We start from the raw sequence: 26887 nt of genomic DNA, 5'->3' as shown, positions 1-26887 counted from the left end.
ACCTGACATTGTTTTCAGTGTAGGGCTTTGTGCTCGTTTTCAGGAAAATCCAAAAGAGTCTCACTTGACTGCTGTCAAGAGGATACTAAGATATCTGAAAGGCACCACTGATATATGTCTTTGGTATCCCAAAGGTAGCAATTTCAATTTAGTAGGATATGCTGATGCTAATTATGCAGGTTTTCTAGTGGATAGGAAGAGTACCTCAGGTATGTCACACTTCCTTGGTTCATGTCTTGTGTCATGTGCTACCAAAAAGCAAAATTTAGTGTCCTATCTACCGCTGAAGCTGAGTATATTGCTGTTGCTTCTTGTTGTGCTCAATTGCTATGGATCAAATAACAGTTGGTAGATTTTGGAATTGAAGTGGGATGTATTCCAGTATTCTGTGATAACACTAGTGCTATAAGTATGACAAAGAACCCTATTCATCATAAGAGGACTAAGCACATAGATGTCAGACACAACTTCTTAAGGGATAACTATGAGAAAGGATTGATTTCAATAGAATTATGTGCTATTGATAAACAAATAGCTGACATTTTTACTAAAGCACTGAGTAGAGAAAACTTTGAGAGGAACAGGATGGAATTAGGGATGATTAAGATCACCTAATAGGTCCAGTTAAGAATGATCAATGAAAAAAAAATTGAAAAAAAAATTATTTTTTGGTTAGAAGTTCTAACTTTGTGTAAATATCTAGACCAATTCTTACTCAGTTTCATACTTTAATTAGTATACTCCTGTGACATGTGTATATATGACTCACTGATCTCTTACAAAGTTTTTCTATTATGGCATTTGAGGCATGTTCAAGAGAATTCTATATGAAGAACCTGGTTCATCAGTATGTGGTCATATGAAAGCTCAGGTATGTTTTCTATACTCTGCACAATTAGAAAGATTAATTATCCAATCATGAGCAGAAGTCCTACATTCGTCAAATTCCCAGAAATTCTATCCGTTGAGCATTGAACCAGTTTCGTTCTCCTAGAACTCTAAAAACCGGGATTTTCCTGAAAACTCTACCGCTGCCTAATAATTACTAAGAGACTGGAATTACACCTTGATTAGACCTCTAATTGACCCCTAAAAAGGTTGTCGTTACTGCACTTATGACTAATTGCCTTTAAATACACACCACACCTCTTCTTCACAATCCCATAACCGTCAAAAATTATATCTCCAGTTCTAATTGATTTTTCTCTCTAGAAATTCCAAATCGCCTTTCTTCTCAGAAATTTCCAAAACTCTTCCATAAACGAAGAACCATGTCTAACCCCCAAGATAATCCTGGCACTCCCCCACTAGCATCCCCCTCTAATACATCCTCATCTACTCCTCCAAGTGAATTCCTAAAACCTAGGCTTCGTAGGCAGAAAATGTTGGCTAGAAAAACTGTAGCATCCGGAGCCCTAAGGAAAGTTCTAAATGAGAAATTGAAGGCTAGCCAGATGAAGGAAAGCCCTGCTCACGAATCTGACTCCAGCTCTAAGTCTGAAGCTTTTATTTCTGCCAGTGAAGGTGAAGAACATGGGTCTTCTGACACAGAGAAAATTCAAGAAACCCTGGTGAGGTAAGCTCTTGTGTGGTATTTTCTTCTGTGGTTGAAAACACAGACAATAGGTTTGTTCTATTTGGTCCTATTAAAGATGTAAAGGTGGCTGAATCAAGTAGGAGTGGAGGTAAAAAGAAAAGAAAAGAGAGAGAGGGAGCAAGTGGTGATGAGAGGGGAAATGGGAAGGAAAAGGTTCTTGCTATCTGTGGAGGTGTTGAAGAAAGTGGCATCAAGTCAGGGGGAAGTGGTTCTGGGGAGGCGGCTGAAGGGCGTGTTCATCTAAGCAAGCAACAAGAAGAACCTGTTTCATCAGCTGAGGAAACCCTGGCTGACCTTCTGAAAAGGGTTGGGGCGAGCTATGATCCAAAAAAGCGCAAAGCTTCTTCACAAAAGGCTCCAACCGCTTCCAACCCAACCAAGAAAAGCAAAACTTCATCCCCAAAACCTACTGTCCCTTCAGTGCCTAAGGGAAGAGCTACTAGAAGCAAGGTCAAACAAAGTGAAGCAGAGTTACAGAAAGCTCTGGAAGAAAGCAGGAAGAAGAAGGAGAAGGGAAAAGAAAAAGTTGTAGAAAGCTCTGAGGTAGCAGAAGAAGAAGAGGAGATGGAACTGGTCCATCAAGAAAGGGGAACAACTGAAGAGGTTCCTACACCCANCATGAGACTCCTTGAGTCTGTTCACTTGCCGGACATTTTGTTGATTCTGTTGTTGGTTTTTTCTCTCCCTTGCCGGGATACTGAGATTATTAAGTTGTATGTCATGTGTATTCCCTTGCCGGGATTTTCATTATTGTTTATTTACTCTCTTGCCCCGTATTTGTGACTGTGGTTTGGATGAGGAAATATGATCTTGGTGGAGCGGGTTGCACGCCGCAACAATGATATTGAGGATCGGGTTGCATGCCGCAACAATAATATGTGAGGGTCGGGTTGCACGCCGCAACAATGATATTGAGGATCGGGTTGCACGCCGCAATAATAATATGTGAGGGTCGGGTTGCACGCCGCAACAATAATATGTGAGGGTCGGGTTGCGCACCGCAACAATGATACATGATAAATGATATGGGTCGGGTTGCACGCCGCAACAGTGGTATTTGTGGAGCGGGTTGCACGCCGCAACAATGATAATTATGGAGCGGGTTGCACGCCGCAACAGTTATTTGATGCCCTGTGTTTATATTGAGTATTGATTCCTTGTTTATGGTGGATCTAAGTTGCTTTAGTTTATTACCCTGGGTTACTGTTAATATTGTATCTCCCCATAGCATGTTTCCCCCTCCCATATTGTTAATTGCTTTGTATTCGATTTTCGCTATATATTTATAACTACACAGGTTTATGTGGTGTCCAGTCTAGCCTCGTCACTACTTCGCCGGGGTTAGGCTAGACACTTACCAGCACATGGGGTCGGTTGTGCTGATGCTACACTTCTGTGCATTTTTGCACAGGTCCAGGTTTTGAGGAGCAGCAGCAGCAGTAGTACGGGAGCAGGATTCATTTACACGAGACTGAGGTAGCCTTGCAGGCGTCCGCAGGCCCGGCGTCTCTTCTTTATGTTCTCTGTTTTGACTGTTGCCTCATTGTTTTCGAGACAGACAACTTATATATTTCTTTCATACCTTTGTATTTAGTATATTCTTAGTAGTTCGTGAGTAATGTGACACCAAATCTTGGGTAGAGGTTATTATTGACTATTCCGCATTTTGTTTTCTATTTATAAGACAGACTTCCGCTACTGTTCTTAGTAGATTTCATGTTCTATATTGATGCTACAAACCGTTAAGATAATTGTTTATTGATGAAAAGGTAAATAAGTTGGCTTTCCTAGCTACCACGAGTAGGCGCCATCACGGCTCTGATGGTGGGATATCCGGGTCGTGACAGGAACAGATTGGAATTAGGGATGATTAAGATCACCTAATAGGTCCAGTTCAGAATGCGCAATGAAAAAAAAATTTGAAAAAAAATTATTTTTTGGTTAGGAGTTCTAACTTTGTGTAAATATCTAGACCAATTCTTACTCAGTTTCATACTTTATTTAGTTTACTCCTGTGACATGTGTATATATGACTCACTGATCTCTTACAAAGTTTTTCTATTATGGCATTTGAGACATGTTCAAGAGAATTCTATATGAAGAACCTGGTTCATCAGTATGTGGTCATATGAAAGCTCAGGTATGTTTTCTATACTCTGCACAATTAGAAAGATTAATTATCCAATCATGAGCAGAAGTCCTACATTCGTCAAATTCCCATAAATTCTATCCGTTGAGCATTGAACCAGTTTCGTTCTCCTAGAACTCTAAAAACCGGGATTTTTCCTAAAATCTAGAAATGCCTAATAATTACTAAGAGACTGGAATTACACCTTGATTAGACCTCTAATTGACCCCTGAAAAGGCTGTCGTTACTGCACTTATGACTAATTGCCTTTAAATACACACCACACCTCTTCTTCACAATCCCATAACCGTCAAAAATTATATCTCCAGTTCTAATTGATTTTTCTCTCCAGAAATCCCAAATCGCCTTTCTTCTCAGAAATTTCCAAAACTCTTCCATAAACGAAGAACCATGTCTAACCCCCAAGATAATCCTGGCACTCCCCCACCAGCATCCCCCTCTAATACATCCTCATCTACTCCTCCAAGTGAATCCCCAAAACCTAGGTTTCGTAGGCAGAAAATGTTGGCTAGAAAAACTGTAGCATCCGGAGCCCTAAGGAAAGTTCTAAATGAGAAATTGAAGGCTAGCCAGATGAAGGAAAGCCCTGCTCACGAATCTGACTCCAGCTCTAAGTCTGAAGCTTTTATTTCTGCCAGTGAAGGTAAAGAACATGGGTCTTCTGACACAGAGAAAACTCAAGAAACCCCTGGTGAGGTAAGCTCTTGTGTGGTATTTTCTTCTGTGGTTGAAAACACAGACAATAGGTTTGTTCTAGGTGGTCCTATTAAAGATGTAAAGGTGGCTGAATCAAGTAGGAGTGGAGGTAAAAAGAAAAGAAAAGAGAGAGAGGGAGCAAGTGGTGATGAGAGGGGAAATGGGAAGGAAAAGGTTCTTGCTATCTGTGGAGGTGTTGAAGAAAGTGGCATCAAGTCAGGGGGAAGTGGTTCTGGGGAGGCGGCTGAAGGGCTTGTTCATCTAAGCAAGCAACAAGAAGAACCTGTTTCATCAGCTGAGGAAACCCTGGCTGATCTTCTGAAGAGGGTTGGGGCTAGTTATGATCCAAAGAAGCGAAAAGCTTCTTCACAAAAGGCTCCAACTGCTTCCAAGCCAACCAAGAAAAGCAAAACTTCATCCCCAAAACCTACTGTCCCTTCAGTGCCTAAGGGAAGAGCTACTAGAAGCAGGGTCAAGCAAAGTGAAGCAGAGTTATAGAAAGCTCTGGAAGAAAGCAGGAAGAAAAAGAGGGAGAAGGGAAAAGCAAAGGTTGTAGAAAGCTCTGAAGTAGTAGAAGAAGAAGAGGAGATGGAACTGGTCCATCAAGAAAGAGGAACAACTGAAGAGGTTCCAACACCCAAATCAAAAAGAACCAAGACTTCTTCAAAGAAGTCTTCCTCTGTACCTGTACCTGCTGAACCCTCTTTGGCCAAGAGAACAAGATCTGCAGTGAAAGGCAAGCAGGTGAAAATTACTGAGGAAGATGAAGAATGGAGTGGTGAAGAAGAAGAGGAAGAATCTGAGAAAGAACAAGACAGGTTTGCCATCTTTGGCAAAAGAAATTTTTTGAAAGGAAGGCTGCTGAAAGACCTGGATGAACCAGGAATGAGGAGGTTGGTGGATGCTCTTACTGCACAAGGGTGGAAGGACATGGTCCTTGAAATGGATGGAAGGCTGGCCAGGAAAGAACTGATTGAGTTTATGGCAAATGCCACTATGAAGAATGGGGTAGTCACCAGCCTGGTGAAAGGAGTAAAAGTGGAGTTTGATGCACTCAAACTGGGTGAGATTCTGGACATACCTAGTGAAGGGTATGATGATTATACAAGGCAAAGGTGGCCATGTCTGGATTCTCTCCCTACTGCTCTTCAAATCACTAGGAATTTCTGTGATGCTAAAGCTGCTGAAGATGTGCCTGAAGCTAGGTTCGTGCAGAAAAGTGAGATGAGGGATGAGCACAAGGTCTTGTTTGAGTTTGTCAACAAGTGTCTACTACCCAGACAGGAGAGAAGGCACACTGCCAACTACATGGACCTGGTTCTTATAGAGTGCCTTGTGAGAGGAATGCAGATCAATTGGCCTGCTTTTATTGTCAAATTACTAGACAGGGTCATCAATGGCTCCAAGGCTCATGCCACTCCATATGGGTTCATATTGACTACTGTTCTGGACAGGCTGAATGTGCCTTTGAAGAAATGGGAGATGGCATCAAGCAAGGAACATTTTGGCGTCAAGACTCTTCTAGCTTGTGACTATCCAGTCAATGCCACCCCAGTTGAACCTGGTTCATCTCTGAAGACACCCATCAACAGCAAGGTTAGGGCCTTGGTTCAGGAGTGTAGAACTAAGGATGATGAAATTGCTAGGCTCAAGGAACGCGTGGCTGAATTAGAGAATGTGAGAGATGGCCTTAGAACTGAGCTAGCAAAAGAAAAGGAGAAGGGTGATGGAATGCTTCAGAATATGCTAAACCTTTTCCAATCTCAACCCTCTAGTTCTTCCAAGCCTTAAGCCTTCCAGCACCTGTCTTTAGATCCAGTCTAGTACCCCCCCCCCCAGTGACCCGATTTAGGGATATTTCAGTTTTTGCTCATGTTTTGGAAGTTTTTTCTTTCTTTTTGTGGTTTGTTTGTGGAAACATATCCTTATCAATGACAACTGCTGTTTCTCTTGTTATATGAAGATTCTGATCTTAATAGTTTAATTATGTCTGTTGATTATTGATAAATTGACTCATGTTTTCACTTGCAGTTGCCTCAGTGGCCATGAGTAATTATTAAAATCTGGGATTCACACTGTATGGAACTTTTCGATGATGCCAAAAGGGGGAAGAGATATTGTGCTTTACTCTTTATTCTGAATAATGTGATATTTATAACTTAATTAAACCTGGTCCTTGATGATAAGTTAAAATTCTAGGTTAAGTGTTGATAGTTAAGCTGAGTTCTTACAGGTTCTTTGATCAGTAAAAGCACAGAGTTTGTCATCATCAAAAAGGGAGAATTTGTTGGCCCAAGTTCAGGTGAACTTTTGAAGAATGACAAATGAACTCAGTAATGGACCAGGTCCATCGTGTGAGGCACAATGTTTATCAACCTATACATGTGAGATACACGTGAAGGAGATAAGTCTTAGTGATCAAGCAGCAATATCTCCTTAACTGATCGAAAAGATTGCATATTGGATAAGGAGAGAAAGTCTCCTTATGAGAAGAGGACACAATCCGGATAAAGGATAGGGTTGGAGTTTATGGTGTTCAAGGACTCAACTTCGATGGAAGATCAGCAATTGAGTCTCAATCAAACTCTAATTACTAACCCATTAAATAACAGTGATTGTTCTCTTTTACAGGTATTGCACAAATGCAGAAGTTAAACTAAATTGAGAGCAAAAGAGCGAGGCAATTTTGCAAGCAATTTATGTGAGATTTAAGTGTGCATTCCTGAAGCTACTTGGACAAGATAGAAGAACCAATTCCATTGTATCTTTCTTTTATTTTAGTTCAATTGTAGTAGGTGATTTAAACTTGTACCTTTCAGCCTCTCAATTGTATTAGGTACTTTGAGTATTCAAGTTAGAGTTAACTTGAAGTTGTCGCAACAGTTGAGGCTGTGTGCCACAACGGGATTAGAGTTTAATCCTTAGGTTTACAAGAGTTTTGTAAATGTTGTTTTAGCTCAGTGATTTTAGTGGAAGTTTGGGAAAATCCTACTGAGTAGTAGGTCGTGGTTTTTTCACCTTTTGAGCCAGATGTTTTCCACGTAAAAATCTCTCTGTTCTTTATTTTATGTACTTTTAATTCCGCAAACAGTAGTAGAAAGTATACCTAGAAGAACCAGGTTCTTCTAGAGCGAAAATTGGATACCACACAAATCACCCCCCCCCCTTGTGTGGTATTGACATTTAGCACATCATTGGTACTCGGTTGAGTAAGGTACCGGGTGCCCGTCGCGGCCCATCGATTTGGGTCGTGACAAGAATCCTCATCCTCTCACGAGTCTATACATACAAATATCCTCAAAATCGGACCTCAAATCACCAATTTAAACTCTTCAATTTCAAGCCCTAATCTCCCAATTTCTTCCCTAATTTTCGCACTAATATCATGATTAAACAATGGAATAATTTCCATAAACACAAGATACAAGGTCCAAGTAGCTTACCTCACTGAAAACACTTAATTCCCTCTTGAAATCACAGTCCCCAAGCTCCAACTCATCCAAAAGTGGTGAAGAAATGGCAGAAATTCGCGAAGATGGCCTTTTATACTTTCTGCCCAGCGATTTCCGCATCTACTGTCCCTTACACGCGCTTGCGGGACCGCTTCTGCAGTCCAACCAAACGCATCTGCGGTTTTCACTTATCCGGCCATAGCTGCATCTGCGGCCTAATACTCGCACCTGCGGTCACGCAGGTGCACTCCTCCTCTCGCATCTGCGGATCCTGGCTTCCTTGGCCTTAACCGCATCTGCGGTTGCTCTTGCGCTTCTGCGGACCTCGCACCTGCTGTCCCTAAGCCGCAGGTGCGGTTATGACAGCTGAATGAATTCTTCAGTACTTCCTCAACTCCCATCCTTGATCCGTCAACCTCCCGAAATCAACCCAAGGTCCTCGGGACCTCAACCAAACATATGAACAAGTCACATATCACTATTCAAACTTATTCCAACCTTCGGAACACTCAAAACAACATCAAAACACCAAATCACCCTCGGATTCAAGCCTAAGTATTTCCAAACTTCCGAATTCCTCAAACGATGCAAAAACCTATCAAACCTCATCCGAATGACCTGAAATTTTGCACACGCATCAAAAATGACACAACGGACCTAATCAAATTTTCGAAATTCCATTCCGACCCTGCTATCAAGATTTCCACTGCCGACCGAAAAACTCCAATTTTCCAATTTCGCCAATTCAAGCCTAATTCTACCACGGACCTCCAAATTATATTCCGAACACGCTCCTAAGTCTAAAATCACCTAACAAAGCTATCCAAACCATCAGAATTCACATTCGAGACCTTCTACACATAAGTCAACATCCAGTTGACTTTTCCCACTAAAGCTCCTAAATTAGAGACTAAGTGTCTCATTCCACTCCAAGACCACTCCGAACACAGAACAATCAACACGATATGATGAAACATAACTGAAAATACAATAAGAAACAGAAATGGGAAAAACGGGGTTGTAACTCATGAAACGACCGGCCGAGCCGTTACATGAACCACAAAATTAAGACATAACAAGACTTAGGATATATTTCCACTGCCAGTGACTATCTATTTCTTACAGACTCTACTGGAGTTTAAATTAATCTAACAATGTCATCCACTTTATAGTTTCCTATGCAATATTACTCTTCTGGAGTAAAATTGAAATCTTAATCCGAAAACGAGTATGTGAAAATCGGAACATAAAGATATACAAATTATAGTGTTTTGAAATTCATAAAATGCTCCAGTATCTCGTCCAATGATTATGGCTCACTTGCTAGGTTCCTAAATACCTTTTTTTTAATGGCAGTAGCATACATAGCAAGTAAAACACATAACTTATCCTCAATGGTGTCTGCTAGACCCATTAGATCATGATAAATTTTAGCATCAAGCACCCAAGACACGTAGCTTTTGTCTGATTTATCCAGTACTACAAATTCACGTTTAGAAAAATTTGACATTATTTACAAAAAGAAAGTACGTACCATTGATACTTTCTGTCACGACCAGGATTTCCCACCCTCGGAAGTCGTGATGGCGCCTACTAATAGGAGCTAGGCAAGCCATTAATTTAACATTTCTCTCAACAACATTAACAGTATAAAGAAGAACGAGGCAATTAATATAAATGCGGAAGTCTCGAAACATAATAACTGAAACCAAGTGCGGAAATTCAAATACACTTCTATCCAGATCTGATGTCACTAACTCACGAACTTCTACTGAATGCTAAATACAAAGTCTGAATAAGAATACAGTACTGTCTGATCCGATACAAGGGAAATCAAACGAAAGACAGAGATAAGAGAGACTCCGGGCCATGCGGACGCCAGCAAGGCTACCTCGGAAATCTCCGGACTGAAGTAAGCTCCCAACGCTCCTACTAATGTCCAAAAGCTCCTGCTCCGGTACTGTGATCTGTGCAAAAAGCACAGAAGTGTAGCATCAGCACAACCGACCCCATGTGCTGGTAAGTGCCTGGCCTAACCCCGGCGAGGTAGTGACGAGGCTAGACAGGACCTACCAAAAACAACCTGTACAGATATATATATATACAAAGGCAACAGAAATAACAACAGAGAATATCAACTAAAAAGGGGAAGGGGGCATGCTCGGGGAAAAATACAGCGAACACAGACCAACGGATATAACGACGAAACTATCTCAATACCATAGCTCATTTATAGGTGGTCGGCGCGCCACACGATCCCTTTTCTTAATTCATAAGTGGACGGCGTGCCACACGATCCCATTTCTTAATTCATAAGTGGACGGCGTGCCACACGATCCCATATCATAGTATATAAGTGGACGGCGTGCCACACGATCCCATATTATAGAATATAAGTGGACGGCGTGCCACACGATCCCATATCATAGTATATAATATCTGACTTTGTAAAGAAGGCCCCATTAGGGGAATTCAACAACATAACACTTTAACCCGGCAAGGGTACAGCTAACAGCCCAAATATCCCGGCAAGGGAGAGTACATAATAATAGTCTACACGTCCCGGCAAGGGAATAATCACAACACATCCTCTTTTAAATCACTTCTTTCTCGACTATCACATTCTTGTTCGAGCCAACGCTCCAAAATATACCAATCACAATTCTTCCTCAACCGTTCACATTATATGAAATTTATCAATTTAACCAGGAAATTGTGTCACGTCATTCGAATTAAAAGCAGTTAAGACTCACGGTCATGCTAGACTCCGGTGCATAGATAACCGTCACCATGCCTATACACCGTACTCCACATTTAGCAAGTAGCAAATAACATCCTAATCCTATTCCCTCAAGCCAAAGTTAGAACAAACACTTACCTCAAATGCTCCAAACTCAACTCAATCCTCTAGTATAGCTTTACCCTTCGAATTCACCACCAAACCGCTCGAATCTAGTCACAAATTACTTGAGTGTATCAACAAAGGCTAATCTAATAAATTTGAATGCATGAAAAGTGAATTTCCCAAAGTTTGTTCAAAAATCCCCAAAATGCCCCCGGGCCCACGTGGTCAAAACCCGAGGTTCGAACCAAAACCCGACTACCCATTCCCCCATGAACTCAGATATATAAGTTATTTTGGAATCGGACCTCAAATTGAGGTCCAAAACCCCCAAATTTTGAAACCCTAGTTCTACCCTAAATTCCCAAATTCCCCCATTAAAATCTTTGTTTTGAAGTTGAAATTATGTTTAAAGATGTTAAGAAGCAAGGAAAATAAGTTAGAAATCACTTACCAATCGTTTTGAAGGAGAAGAATCGTTTGGAAAATCGCCTCTTATGTTTTGGGTTTTGAAAAAGTGCAAAATGACTGAAAATCTCAGATTTATATACTTTGCTGAAGGACTGGCGCGGACCGCGCAAAAATGCCCCGCGGCCGCGCCGAGGAAGGGAGGGAAAACGACTCTCTGAACCTATCCAGCGCGGACCGCACTGATTTGGTGCGCGGCCGCGCTGGTTGACCTAGAGTTCACTGGCCCTCTGAACCTAGCCACGCGGACCGCGCAGAAATGCACCGCGGCCGCGCGGTTTCCAGCGCGGACCGCGCAGAAATGATCGCGGCCGCGCTGGGGGCCTGCAACACCTGGACCTGCAATTTCTGATGCTTTTAAGTCTAAAACCCTCCCGGGACCCACTCAAAACTCACCCGAGCCCTCGGGGCTCCAAACCAAACATACACACAACTCCAAAAACATCCTACGGACTCATCCGTGCGATCAAATCGCCAAAACAACATCGAATTAGGCCTCAAGACCCATGATTTCCTTCCAATTTCCATGAAACATCAAATTTTACTGTTGCTAGCTCAAAACACGTCAAATGACGTCCAAATCTAACCAAACTTCACAGCAATTGCTTAACTCATATTTAAGACTTGTGCCGGGCGTCGGAACCAAAATACGAGCCCAACAGCACAGTCTTCTAAACAAATAACACTTTCAAATTCTTTAATTATTTTCAGAAAACAATTTCACACAATAATTCATTTCTCGGACTTGGAACCTCGGAATTTGATTCCGGGCACACACCCAAGTCCCAAAGTTTCCTACGGACCCTCCGAGACTGTCGAACCACGAGTCCGGGTACGTTTGTCCAAAACGTTGACCAAAGTCAAACTCGATCAATTTAAAACATCAAATTTTATTATTTTTCTCACAAATTCACATGTAAACTTTCCGGTTACGCGCCCGGACTGCGCACACAAGTCGAGGCAACCCCCAAGTGAGGTTTCCAGGGCCTCAGAAGTGCAGAGGGAGTAGGAATACAGGTTATGACCCCTTTGGGTCGTCACACTTTCAAAGTATTTGCTCGAGATGGTAGAGTCTCGTGCTGATAACGTGTTATAAAATAAAAACTGTAAAGTAAATAAATTGAAGACAAGTATAGAGAGAGGTTGATGTATTATTCAACTTCAGACTGATGTACATAATGAACTCAAAACTCCTCTATTTATAGAAGAAAGGAATCAATTGTGAGGCTTTCTAGGAAGCAGCTGCTAGGCTTTTCAGGAAGTAGCTGCGAGGCTTTCTTGAGCTGCTTGTAAGTTGTCTGCATGAACTGCTCGCAATCTGCCTGTTTAATAAGAAGCTGTTGCAAATCATTTCATTGAGTTGCTTGCAACCTGCATGCATGAGCTGCTTGTAGATAAACTTCAATAGAGTACTAAATGGAAGATTATCTATAGCGGAGTAATAAATGGACATCCACAATATAATAGTTTCATAACAAACTTGAGATATTTTTGCTTTTTTCTTCATGCTCTAAGTATTTTTTTTTAATTTCTTAAGAATTATTTACTCTTATGGTCAATGAAGTTAACATTTTTCATGGATCTAAAATAAAATTATAAAACACTAAGGAAAGGAAACAACAATAAAATAAAATTTTTAAAACAGACGAAAGAAAGAAAAAGAAAGTAATAATTTAAGTGTATTCCACCAGTGATAAGATCAAGCGCCCTAGTCCTAATACTTTTCTTTTGCCTATTTTCTTCCTTTTCTTTATCTCTTCTTTTGTTACATTTTTATCCTCTTTCTTATTTTCTTCCTTTTCTTTATCTCTTCTTTTGTTACATTTTTATCCTCTTTCTTCTTCTTATTATTTCAGTTCCAGCAATCGAAAACCCCTAATTTATCCCTAAAGTCACAAATTAGCAAAAACCAATAACTCTAACCTTTTGGGTATATCCCCTGGGAAATTAAAAAAATTCTTGATTGCATATAATGAGGTTGACATATCTTGATTGGTAGGAGAACGTGCAAAATGCAAATAATACAATGAGGCTATAAATAATTACAATGCTATTAGGTTGTCACTCAAATTTCAATGACAACATATTCATCTTTGCTTAGAGGAAAATGAAAGAGAAACAAACTAAAATTAGCAGAAAATAAATACTTCATATTTACCATCAGTTAGCTTTGCATCCCAGAAGATCAATTAAAATCAAACTCGCCACTAAAATTCAAAATAAGGAGATAGTGGTTAAAATAGCACGTGGTAGTCAGTTTTCGGACTGGTCATTCAAACATAGCCAATATTTGCAAAGTCATGAAAAATAGCCACTATTTCGCTGTAACAGCGACCGACCCAGCATAATATACTGGAGATTGGTGCACCATTATATGAACTTTCAGCATATTATACTGGACCGGTATATTATACTGGAACTCTAGTATATTATGCTGGAGTTCCAGTATATTTATGCTGGATCTCCATTAAAATATGCTGCAGTTCCAATATACTTATGCTGGAACTCCATTATAATATACTGGATTTCCAGTATACTTATGCTGGAACTCCAGTATATTATGTTGGAGTATTTTCCGAATTTTGAACAGTGTTTTCATTCAGATTTATCTTTACATAAGAAGTGGCTAAATTTTGATTATTTTTGAAACTGTGACTAATTTTGAGTGACCACTTGTAAATCTGACTATTTTTGAATTTCTCCTGAGATAGTGTAGTCTATTACCACGCATCATATTTATTACACCATAGCGTTTCAAGAATTAGGCATTGGAAGGAGAAGAGAGACGTAACCGTACAGAAAAAAAATTAATGGCCAAAATCAAAAGATATAAAATGCTAGTAAAGACAAATACATTAATTTTAGGTCCATGGTAAAAAGGTTGTTATTTTCTCCTTTTAACATGAAAATTTCATATATTCCTAACATCTAAGTTTGATAAACTTTGGACGACCCTTCTCTGTATTAGCTTTACAATTCATCAAGAATTAATTCAACTGCTGGAAATTTGTCAATGGCAATGTAATTACCGCATACATGATATGTATTGGGATTCAAAAATTGATATATTTTCATCAACTTGCTAACTCAAGAAAAATATTTTTACAATAAACCATCATTGCAATTAGCAAATTTGCACCAACAATAATATACACATAAAAACTGGCACACCTAAACTATTTATGGATGACTATGGCCTAATAAACTGCAAATACCTTTCAGCCAAACCCCTTTCTTCCCCAAAGAACAAATGCGCGACTCTTCTTCCTCCTATTGAAAGGAAAAGCCAAAAGCTTAGGTAGTATCTCTCTCTTGATTGGAATATGTTAAAATTCTTGTGCGTTTTGAATATTTTTTTCACTTTCATCATAACTACAATACCAGCTTTAGAGTCTAGATGAATATTTTGCCTAAATTTAAAGCAGTGCATAAGAAATTATTATGCAATTGATAATTTATACAAGGATCTTTAATAGGAAAGAGAATTCAACCACAACCCATTATTATTTGAATCCAACCTTTTAACTGCTCGTTTTAGTAGCTAAACTGTTGCAGTGATTACATTTTGTTGGAAAAAAAAATAGATATTTAATAGAGAAGTAAGAGGAAAAGGCAAAAAAATGACAAAAAAGATAAATATCTTTCCAAGCATTAGAGAGGTGCCAAATAGGATTTGTTGGATATTGGATTTAAGTTATGGGTCGCTCATTTACTGACTCGGCCCACTTAAAAGAGATAAGGCTGATAGAAGTTAAGTATCAGGGAAGTTTATTAACTCCCAAAAGAATAGGAGAAGTACCACACGTTAAAAAAAATAGTGGGAGCGTGCAAACGGTTGAGGCCATCGATAATTCTCACCTTCTCCTCTTCTTTATATATTTCTCTTTAGTATAGACAATGTTGTTTTTCTCCTTGGCAAGAAAAAGAAAGAATACAATAAAGTTTAGGTATCTAATTTGTGAACAACAACTCTGTTTCCTATAGATTCAAAATACGACTTGGGGCTATTATTTTGGTGGTGAGATCAAATTCTTCGGCTGCGTTGTTGACAGGTACACTAATGCTGTTTTCGCCCCGCGAATTATTCTAACAATGGCATCAAAGCCTACGTTGTTTACTCCTAATTGTTACTGAAGGCCAGTTCCGTTTTTAGTCCAAACTTCTCGTAATCAGTGAATTCTTTTGTGATAAGTTATTTGACTTCATTGATCTATAGCGAATAATTGATTTCTTTTGAAAAGTGACGCATAGAGAGGTGATCACGCCCAACTATGCCTTCTAAAAAGGACAATGCGGTCGCTGCAAATATAATCCGGTTTACAAGTCCGGAGTCGAATCCCACAGAGAACTAAGGTTTAGCTACAGCTGTTCACTATCACCAAGAAGACAAGCTTGAACAATTCCTAACTTATAGATATTAAGATTCTTATGTTTAACTAATTAACTAACAAATTAAAATAGTAAATTAACAACTAAATATACTAAGGGTTAGAGACAAGGTTAAGGAGGTCTAGAGTTATGATTTCCCCAATTGTCGGAATCCTTCCCGCTATGTCTTCTATTATTTCGCCTAAGTATTCTCTACCAATCATGAGCACTCTTATTACCATAAATATCTGCCGAGTAATTACGATAATTTACTAGACGCACTCTCCCGAGCTACGCTAGCTGGCTTTTAATACAACTCACTTTAGATCGCACCCAAGGCTTCGTTATCCCTAATCCCGCCTTTAAACCCTCGGTTATTGATCCCTCATATACTTTGGGAGTGGTGTTGTTCAACAATTACCTAAATATGCACTCTCTCCCGAGTTATGCATACTAAATAGGCACAGCTAATTGAGAGCTCTTCAATCAACTAGAATATAAACGTAGTTGAACAAATAGAGAAAAGCTATTGCTCAATTATATAAAAACATAACAAGAATTATCCTACAAAAGGTTGTATCGAAACTCTAGATAACAAATTAGCTATTCATAATAGTATGCAAAACTACAATACTAAAAGTCATAACCAACAATGAAAAATAGGAAGAGGAAGGAAAAACTCGTAGAAGAATTCTCCGCCTTGCTCCCAATGTGTTCTTGCCTCCTTAGGTCGAATCTATGTCCAAAATATGTCCCGTCCTCTTTCTTGGCCGGCTTCCTTGGTTTAATATAGGGTTTAGGGCTTAAATCTCGTGTTTTGCACATAAGTCCCTGAAATTTTTGCCTCCTGCCGCGGTTTTGCCGTGGTCGCGGTGGAACCGCGGCCAAACATGCCCTCTGATTCTTCAGTTGTCCGCGACCATCTTCTACCGCGGTTGCGGTGGAACCGCGGTTTTTTACCCTGTTCCGTTTGGAATTTGGAAAAACGTAAAACATGAAAGTTGTAACCCTTTGCGTTAGCTTTCCAACCATATATTGTGGAGCCCAAATGGAGTTTTGAGCAAAAAGTTATATCTATTTTAGTAGACAGTGTTCAATATGCCTCCTCAAGTCTTCGTTCGTACTTAATTATCAAATTTGACCCCCGAACATGATCCCGGCTTAATTCCTTGAGCTTTTACTCAGACTTCAAAGCTTCAAATTACTTAAATTCATTCCATAACATCTATATAGCTCGGAATCACACCTACAAGGCATAAAACACATAATTAGTACAAAACACTAGCGATTAAAGCGCAAACTCAATTAAAGTGCAGTAAATTCGAGTGTAATAAGCGACTAAAATATGCAATTATAGTCTATCATCAACACCCCACACTTAAACCATTGCTCGTCCTCGAGCAATCAAACTACACTTTTTTTTATAGACACGACCTTTTTAAACAATTCTCCTAACTCATCACACCAAGAGTATTTAAAATAGACTAAGCACAAAAGCGTAACATCTTCACCTCAAGATTTGACTCACAAGTACCACACGTTATTCACAACTCACCCACTTACTCTAATATAGAGGTGACTGACATTACCTTTCCTTCATAAATCAAGTGCCCTCACACAATAAAAGAGAGTAGTTCCACACAATAAAATTTAAGAACACTTAGGAACTCAAGATAGAAAGAATTCACTCACTCTCAGAAATAACATTCATATGCCACAAAAGATGCACCATAAGCTTGCCCGTAGTGTACTACTCCACTAATCGAGCTCATTCAATCTTGGATCAATTAGGACTTTATTTGGTTGTAATGTAGGCTACGGGACGGGTAGGATACCTTTAGATATAAGGGTGACTACACCTCCCTAAGCACTTTAATACATATACTTTAACATTCAAACCCCATATTTATGTCAAACCAAACTCCACCTTCACATCAATGTATATTACCCCATACTTCTTTAAGCACACTTATATCAAGAGCCACCACTTATCAAGGATTTTTTTTAACAACAATCCAGCTATTTTTTTTTTTCAATTCAAGTGGCTTTTACTTTTTCAAAACAGTGCACCTTTCTCCTTATTTCATTAGTTCCACTCAAAAGCCAAATCAACCACCCCACACTTTAACTTTTACAAAGTTCATAAACAATTCAAGTGCTCATGAGAGGTTACAATGGTTCAAATAGATGGTTAATTCAAACAAATGGGTAAGGCTTGTAATGTGGTTGCCAAAGAAAAAGGATTATAGGCTCAAAGGGGTTAACTACGATACATAACAATTAGGTGGGTAAAATATACATATCTGGCTCAACAAGAAAACGCCTATATCACTTCCAAGACTGAATAAAACTACTATTTCACTTTGCAAACACACGGGGCAAGTTCTAGGCATCAAATGCAATGCACAGAATAACACCTAAACCTCACACACACATGGCACATAACTCACTCAGGATTGGATTCATCAAGACACTCTAGTCAAAGCAGTTAAGCAAAGTTAAAATCATACAATTTAAGGTACTTCTACAAGAGTCAAAAACTGAGCCTAAGCGTCACAACCAAAGTACTCACTGTTCTCAAGGCATAACTAAGTCAAGAGATATTGCTTCAATTCAAAGCACAACACAATGGCTCTTATTCCTTAAAAAAAAAAACTAACTACACCCGGTTTAAATAAAACCCTTGGAAAAGAACCGTGGTTTAAAGAAAAACCAAGGGGTAATTGCTACACTACCTAACACAAAACAAAAAATCTTTTTGGTATTTTCTTTAGACTTACTTCCCTCAAGAAAACTGTCTACAAGATCCGTCATCAGGAAAAGTCCAATCTTTTTAAAAAAAAATTATTTAATTAAACGAACACGGCTAAAGTAGCATGAAAAGTCACCCAGATAATCTCCTCACCCCACACTTAAAATTGTGCATTGTCCCCAATGCACACCCATACATACAAGAGGGTAAAAGAAACTCCCTGGTGCGCCAAAGGCCGAAGCACTAGCAGTTCATGGGGTACTCAGACTTCTCCCCAGCTTGGTCCTTCGTGCGGGTACCTCACACTTAGTTCCAACCATTTGGTTTGCTGTTGCATTCTTCCAATACCTTTGCTTTCCATGCTCCTAGAAAATAAAAAAATTGACACTACAAAAATAATACAATTAAAAAAAATAAAAAAAAATAAAAAAAAATAAAAGAAAGCAATAAAGCTGGGTTGCCTCCCAACAAGCGCTTGATTTAACGTCGCGGCGCGACGTGAATCACTTTCTGCCTCTACTTTGAACTTATGAATCGGACCCCAAGTTTTGATTCTGCTCTATGATCATGCTCCTGGGGTGGTGGAACGAATCTGACTGGCCCAATAAAATAATGTAGTATTCTGCACTTCTTGGCCTTTAGATGAGGTGTGTAATCCCGATTTTCTGGCAAGAAGAATTCCAGAATGTAAGCACTTTGTTCCTCATTCCTTGACTCCTCAAATGGCTCGGACGACTCTATTTTCATATCATCATCTAAACACAATGTGAAAAAATGCTTGGAGTGAGGACCAATGCGCTCAACTACATGAACATTGGGACTATCTACATTCTCAACACTAATGACAATAGAGTCAACTAAATATGTATCCTCAATATCCTTGGTTGACTCTAGTATCTCTTCTACAACATCGACATCCTCAAAATCTAGTGTGATTGATTGTTGGTGTTCTACTCTAGCCTCCTCCTCTAGCTCATCAATTTTTGTATCTAATTCACGCTCTTCTTGGATACTATTCACAATATTGACTTGTTGAGCATTAAAAACTTCAACCACTTGACTCATGTGAACTTTCAAGTTGTGAATAGTTTCCTCCTGCCTTTCTATCCGCAGTAGTAATTTACTCTGTTGTTCCAAAATGCACTTTAACATATCTTCGAGCTTCTTTAGGTCAGCTTCCCTAGGTTCTTTGTTCCTATTAACTTCACCAGAAAAAGAAGAACCATCAAAGTAAGGGGTTAGGGGAAGGTAAGAAATATAAGCACAACCGTGAAAGTGACCATCTTGACCACCACACATATCACACACATTCCACACATAAGATTGAGTTGGTGCACAAAACTCGCTCTCAGGAATATTTTGATAATTTTGCCCTGGGTGGTTTCCTTCATAATATGCATAAGGAGGATCAAAAGTAGAATTACCAACAACAAAATTCTCATAATTCCATGATGTCATATTTCTCAAATAAACAAATAAAACTAAAATAATAAAAAAATAAAAAAAAAATGAAATAATAAAATAAAAGTTCAAACTTGAAACCTAGCAATATGTACACCTACAACTACACCGTTAGTTCCCCGGCAACGGCGCCAAAATTTGATCACGCCCAACTATGCCTTCTAAAAAGGACAATGCGGTTGCTGCAAATATAATCCGGTTTACAAGTCCAGAGTCGAATCCCACAGAGAACTAAGGTTTAGCTACAACTGTTCACTATCACCAAGAATACAAGCTTGAACAATTCCTAACTTATAGATATTAAGATTCTTATGTTTAACTAATTAACTAACAAATTGAAATAGTAAATTAACAACTAAATATACTAAGGGTTAGAGACAAGGTTAAGGAGGTCTAGAGTTATGATTTCCCCAATTGTCGGAATTCTTCCCGCTATATCTTCTATAATTTCGCCTAAGTATTCTCTACCAATCATGAGCACTCTTATTACCGTAAATCTCTCCCGAGTAACTACGACAATTTACTAGACGCACTCTCCCGAGCTACGCTAGCTGGCTTTTAATACAGCTCACTTTAGATCGCACCCAAGGCTTCGTTATCCCTAATCCCGCCTTTAAACCCTCGGTTATTGATCCCTCATATACTTTGGGAGTAGTGTTGTTCAACAATTACCTAAATATGCACTCTCTCCCGAGTTATGTATACTAAATAGGCACAGCTAATTGAGAGCTCTTCAATCAACCAGAATATAAACGTAGTTGAACAAATAGAGAAAAGCTATGGCTCAATTATATAAAAACATAACAAGAATTTATCCTACAAAAGGTTGTATCAAAACTCTAGATAACAAATTAGCTATTCATAATAGTATGTAAAACTACAATACTAAAAGTCATAACCAACAATGAAAAATAGGAAGAGGAAGGAAAAACTCGTAGAAGAATTCTCCGCCTTGCTCCCAATGTGTTCTTGCCTCCTTAGGTCGAATCTATGTCCAAAATATGTCCCCTCCTCTTTCTTGGCCGGCTTCCTTGGTTTAATATAGGGTTTAGGGCTTAAAATCCCGTATTTTACACATAAGTCCCTGAAATTTCCGCCTCCTGCCGCGGTTTTGCCGCGGTCACGGTGGAACCGCGGCCAAACATGTCCTCTGATTCTTCAGTTGTCCGCGACCATCTTCTACCACGGTTCTGCCGCGGTCGCGGTGGAACCGCAGTTTTTCACCCTGTTCGGTTTGGAATTTGGAAAAACGTAAAACATGAAAGTTTTAGCCCTTTGAGTTAGCTTTCCAACCATATATTGTGGAGCCCAAATGGAGTTCTGAGCAAAAAGTTATGTCTATTTTACTAGACAGTACGCAATATGCCTCCTCAAGTCTTCGTTCGTACTTAATTATCAAATTTGACCCCCGAACACGATCCCGGCTTAATTCCTTGAGCTTTTACTCAGACTTCAAAGCTTCAAATCACTTAAATTCATTCCATTACATCTATATAGCTCGGAATCACACCTACAAGGCATAAAACACATAATTAGTACAAAACACTAGCGATTAAAGCGCAAACTCAATTAAAGTGCGGTAAATTCGAGTGTAATAAGCGACTAAAATATGCAATTATAGCCTATCATCAAGAGGGCAGATTGTAACTTTTATCCACGAACAGATTCTTTGAAGCCAAATATCCTCAAATATGTGATATATATATTCTGTTGATGAGTCTATAATTGGCTTGACACAAAATATAGAAGAGAATTTCCAAATTCATCTAAGTGAAATTGATAATTAGAAATAGTATTAAAGCCTTTTATTTTGGAATTTTTGAAGTCTTATTCTTATCGACATGTGACTATGTTACACTTTCTGTGGCTTAAGACCGAAGTGGAGTCTTTGTTTTGCCGATTAAAGCAAAAACTAGTTGTGAGTAAATTTTATGGCCCTTTAATGTATTTCCTTATATGATAAAGAAATAAACAAAGGTATTGTGATCCTTGTTGGCATGTATTATATGTATTCATGTATTCTGGATACAATATAAAAGCAAAAAAAAAAAAAAAAAAAGACTTTGGTTTTAAGATCTTTAAAATTAATTTTTTAATTGCAAAGCCATTAACTGTTAATAGGTCTAATTGCCTTGACAGATTGAGGATTTTGGTATCTTTTTCATACGTTAAAGTGCTACAGAATTGTTCCAGTAGTAATATCTATATATATATTAAAGCAAGAAAGTTGCCATATATAATTGACATTATGGTTAAGCCAAGTGGCAAACTAATAAATATCAATAGTATATGGTAACTTTATTCTATATTTGACTATTTTAGTTAAATATAATATAATATAATATTATATATATTATATAATATATATATAATATATGTAAACATATATAATTGTCTATATATATATATATTAAAGGAATAAGGTTACCATATATAATTGGCATTGTGGTTAAGCCAAGTGGCAAGCTAATAAATGATAATATTATATGGTAACTTTATTCTATATTTTACTATGTTAATCAAATAAATNAAAACTTGAAACCTAGCAATGTACACCTACAACTACACCGTTAGTTCCCCGGCAACGGCGCCAAAATTTGATCACGCCCAACTATGCCTTATAAAAAGGACAATGCGGACGTTGCAAATATAACCTGAGTATTTATGCCCAGAGTCGAATCCCACAGAGAACTAAGGTTTAGCTATAGTTGTTCAATATCGCTAAGAAATACAAGCCCAAACAATTTCCTAATTATAAAGATTATAATATTCATTTTTTTATCCAATTAACTAACAAATACTAGAAAGCAATAAAACTATCAATTAACAAGGATAAGGGTTGGAGTCGAGATTAAGGAGGTCTAGAGTTATGATTTCCCCAATTGTCGGAATCCTTCCCGCTACGTTTTCTATAAATTCGCCTAAGTATTCTCTACCGATCATGAGCGCTCTGACTGTCGTAACTCTCTCCCGAGTAATTACCACAATTTACTAGACGCACTCTCCCGAGTTACGCTAGCTGGCTTTGTTTATTACAGCTCACTTTAGATTGCACCCAAGGCTTCGTTATCCCTAATCCCGCCTTTAAACCCGCAGTTATAGATCCCTCTTATACTTTCGGAGTGGTGTTGTTCAACAACTACCTAAATATGCACTCTCTCCCGAGTTATGCACACTAAATAGGCACAGCTAATTGAGGATCCTGTCAATTAACTACAACAAACACGTAGTTGAACAAATAGAGAAAATACTACCGCTCAATTATATAAAAATAACAAGAATTTATCCTACAAAAGATTCCATCAAAACCCTAGATAACAAATTAGCTATTCATAATAGCATGTAAAACTACAATACTAAAAGTCATAACCAACAATGAAAAATAGGAAGAGGAAGGAAAAAACTCGTAGAAGAATTCTTCGCCTTGCTCCCAATGTGTTCTTGCCTCCAAGGGTGTTGTCTAACCCTAAAGTAGTGTCTCCCCGCCTCCTTAGGTCTAATTTGTGTCCAAAATATGTCCCCTTCTTGTTCTTGGCCGGCCTCCTTTGTTTAATATAGGGTTTAGGACTTAAAATCCCATGTCTTGCACTTTAGTCCCTGAAATTTTCGCTTCCTGCCGCGGTTTTGCCGCGGTCGCGGTGGAACCGCAGCCAAACATGCCCTCTGATTCTTCAGTTGTCCGCGAGTACACTCTGCCGCGGTTCTACCGCGGTCGCGGCAAAACCTCGGTTTTTCACCCTGTTCCGTTTGGAATTTGGAAAAACGTAAAACATGAAAGTTGTAGCCCTTTGAGTTAGCTTTCCAACCATATATTGTGGAGCCCAAATGGAGTTCTGAGCAAAAAGTTATGTCTATTTTACTAGACAGTGCGCAATATGCCTCCTCAAGTCTTCGTTCGTACTTAATTATCAAATTTGACCTCCGAACACGATCCCGGCTTAATTCCTTGAGCTTTTACTCAGACTTCAAAGCTTCAAATCACTTAAATTCATTCCATAACATCTATATAGCTCGGAATCACACCTACAAGGCATAAAACACACAATTAGTGCAAAACACTAGCAATTAAAGCGCAAACTCAATTAAAGTGCAGTAAATTCGAGTGTAATAAGCGACTAAAATATGCAATTATAGCCTATCATCAGCATCTATATAATTTTCGAACTTGAAAGAGTTCTTACAATGATTTCACAGTTAATTTTTTGAATCGCATTTGTGTTTATACAGGCGTGACAGTTTCATCACACACAGAGCCTTTTGTGATGCCTTGGCTCAAGAAACTGCAAGAAATCCAGTACCAACCTTTAGCACAATTGGCAGCCATTTATATGGAAGTAATAGCAACATAAATTTGGACAACTTCTCCAAAATGCAGAATTCCACAAATTTAGATCAAAAGTATCCTTCTTCTGATTCCACAGATATATTGAGTTTGGGCAATACTAAAACTACTCATAATCAGCAGTTCAATCACAACTTCATTGGTACATCCAATATTGGCTCAACTACTAGTACTAATTCCTTTTTCTTTCAAGATTCCAATCAAGATTATGCCAACATTAAACCAATCCATGGCCTAATTCAACTCCCAAATTTTCACAACAACAATATGTTTAACCTCAACTTTTTCCAGAATAATGATGGCAATAGCAATTTGTCTACTGGAATTTTGGGTGATCAAAATATTAGTTGTTCAATCCATTCTCTTTATGGTTCACAAGTTCAAAACCATAATCTTAATAGTACTACTACTACTTCAGTTGCACCAATGTCAGCCACTGCACTTCTTCAAAAAGCAGCTCAAATGGGATCTACTACAAGTAATATTAGCACTACTGCCTCATTGCTGAAAGCCTTTGGAAATAGTACTATTAGGGGCAATTCATCTTCTAGTGACACAAAATCTGATCATCAAGCTGTCAACTTTGGCGACATTTTCAGTGACCATAGTGGGAACCACCAGCGTGACATCAATGGCGAAGCCGGAAATTTTGGTATGGATGTCCAATCTTTATTAGGAGTCTTTACACAAATAGCTGATCAAATTCACTATTTACTTTTTCGAATTGGTATACATATATTATACACTGATTATACTTGGTTATATGACCATAGTGGGAACCACTTGCATGACACAATGGCGAAGCCAGGATTTCGGTAAGGATGTCCAATATAGGGGTCTTTACCCAAATAGCCGATCCTATTCACTAATTACTATATATAGATTATACACTGATTATACCTAGTTATACACATATTAACAACTTGCTATTTTTGGGTAAGGATATCTAATAGGGGTCTTCACAAAAAATAGCGACCGAATTCATTATTTACTTTTTCGAGTCGGTATATATAAGTTATACACTGATTATACCTGGTTATACACATGTTAACACATATTAATATGAATTATACATATATTATACACCTGCCATATATTATACATTTGCCGATTATTTTTTATTTAAATGATTAGGCCGGTGGCTATTTATGTTAATTGTTCTATTTAAATATAAGAAGTAATATTTGAAACTATTACATATATAGTATATGCACCATAAAATTTTCTGCTAAGAATGTTCGACTGACTATCCTTTGTCATACGTAGGTCCGCCTGGTGACATTATGAATGGTGTCAATGCTTATGGACATGACCAAAATGACTATGGAGGAGGATACAACACAGCAACCAAGTTGAACTTTGAGCAGCAGCACCACCACCAATTACCACCACAGAAGAAACAGTTAACTAGAGATTTCCTTGGAGTTGGGGAAATAGTAAGAAGTATGAGTGGGGGATTTAGTAGCCAAAGAGAGCAACAGCAACAACAACAAAGCAAGCAGGGTTTTATAAGTCCTGAAAATTTTCAGTGACGTTCAAGAAAAGGTGAAAAAAGTTCAGGTATGACAAAAGGAAAGCACAAAAAAGTACAGGTAAAAGTTTAATTGTTTTTCTAAAAAAAATAGTACTAGTACTAGTATTAGATTATTCTAAGAATTTCTCTATCTATATATCATTTTATTGTGAAATTTTTTTAAATGTTGCGAAAGGTGAACCAAGTGCTCTGCTAATTAATTAGTAAGGTTTAATTCTGCTTGAGCAATAATTGGGTTTATATCCTTGCTGATTCTAGGGGAAATTTCCAATGTTTCTTTGGCCATTATTTTTCACATGCTTTTTAAATATTTTGAGTTGTTAATTATTGTGATGTATACAGTTAGATTTCTCTATAACAACATCCTTATATAACAGCACTTCACTATAAAAGCCAAGCCTTTTCGGAACCAAATTTCATGTTCAGTTATAATATAAGTTTTCTATAACAACAATTCGCTATAACATCCAAAAATATCTGGAACAAACGGAGCTGTTATAGAAAAGTTTAACGATAATACTTTGTATATAGTTGTTAAATATATGAATTTATTAAAAAAATATAAAAATTCTAATTTGTCCTCGTACTCCGAATCACATCACATAAAATGAGACGGAGGGAGGTGTTATATATACCTTTGCGTCTGTGCATGTTTGTATGTGCATTGCATTTTTGTTGATTCTTAAGGGGTCGTTTGGTACACGAGATAAGGTAGGATAAAGTGTGGTACTAAACAACCAAACATAATATAAACTTAGTCCTAGATTTAATTCTGAATATCTAGTCTTTTTCCACCTTATCTCATTAAAATTGGTATTATTTTATCCAACCTCTAAGAATAGCATAATGTTCTTGCTTGTGAATGTTTTGTTTAATTTATTTTTCTTCTGAGTAATCTGAAAAATTATTCTCCATAATAGTTTCCCCCCATGCATAAAAGGACATCTTTATTGATTTAATACGATGGTTTAATTTGCAGGGTATTTATGTCTGAAAGGAGAAATTCTTTTACTGATGAAGCAGATAGCTGTAGTTTGAAGTCTTCTTCAAGATTTTAGCAGACAATTAGAAAAACTTGTTTCTGGAGATGGACTTTGAAAACAGTAAAACTCTGTTGTTTTTTCTTCCTTTTTGTCCTTTATTTGCTAAGATTTTGTTTTCCATTTTGTTGACATATGTAGTCCAACTCTATTTTATTTAGTCCTTACATTTTAGTTTTTCAACTA

General features: G+C 38.2%; 1 protein-coding gene across 1 annotated transcript; it reads left to right on the top strand.

Annotated features, from left to right (window-relative positions):
• Window positions 1-1271: 1271 nt before the first annotated feature.
• Window positions 1272-26887, top strand: LOC109212909. Its single transcript, XM_019376637.1, has 11 exons — window positions 1272-1524; window positions 1620-1685; window positions 1779-1903; window positions 4311-4389; window positions 4486-4551; window positions 4645-4769; window positions 7923-8053; window positions 8137-8250; window positions 24013-24779; window positions 25394-25687; window positions 26641-26887. Exons 1-10 carry the CDS (start codon window positions 1272-1274, stop codon window positions 25657-25659), a joined length of 1992 nt encoding a protein of 663 aa, XP_019232182.1. The 3' UTR covers window positions 25660-25687; window positions 26641-26887.

The sequence above is a fragment of the Nicotiana attenuata genome, unplaced genomic scaffold (genome assembly GCF_001879085.1).
Source record: "Nicotiana attenuata strain UT unplaced genomic scaffold, NIATTr2, whole genome shotgun sequence".
In the NCBI taxonomy this organism is placed as follows: domain Eukaryota; kingdom Viridiplantae; phylum Streptophyta; class Magnoliopsida; order Solanales; family Solanaceae; genus Nicotiana; species Nicotiana attenuata.
This window is presented reverse-complemented; position numbering and strand designations above follow the sequence as displayed.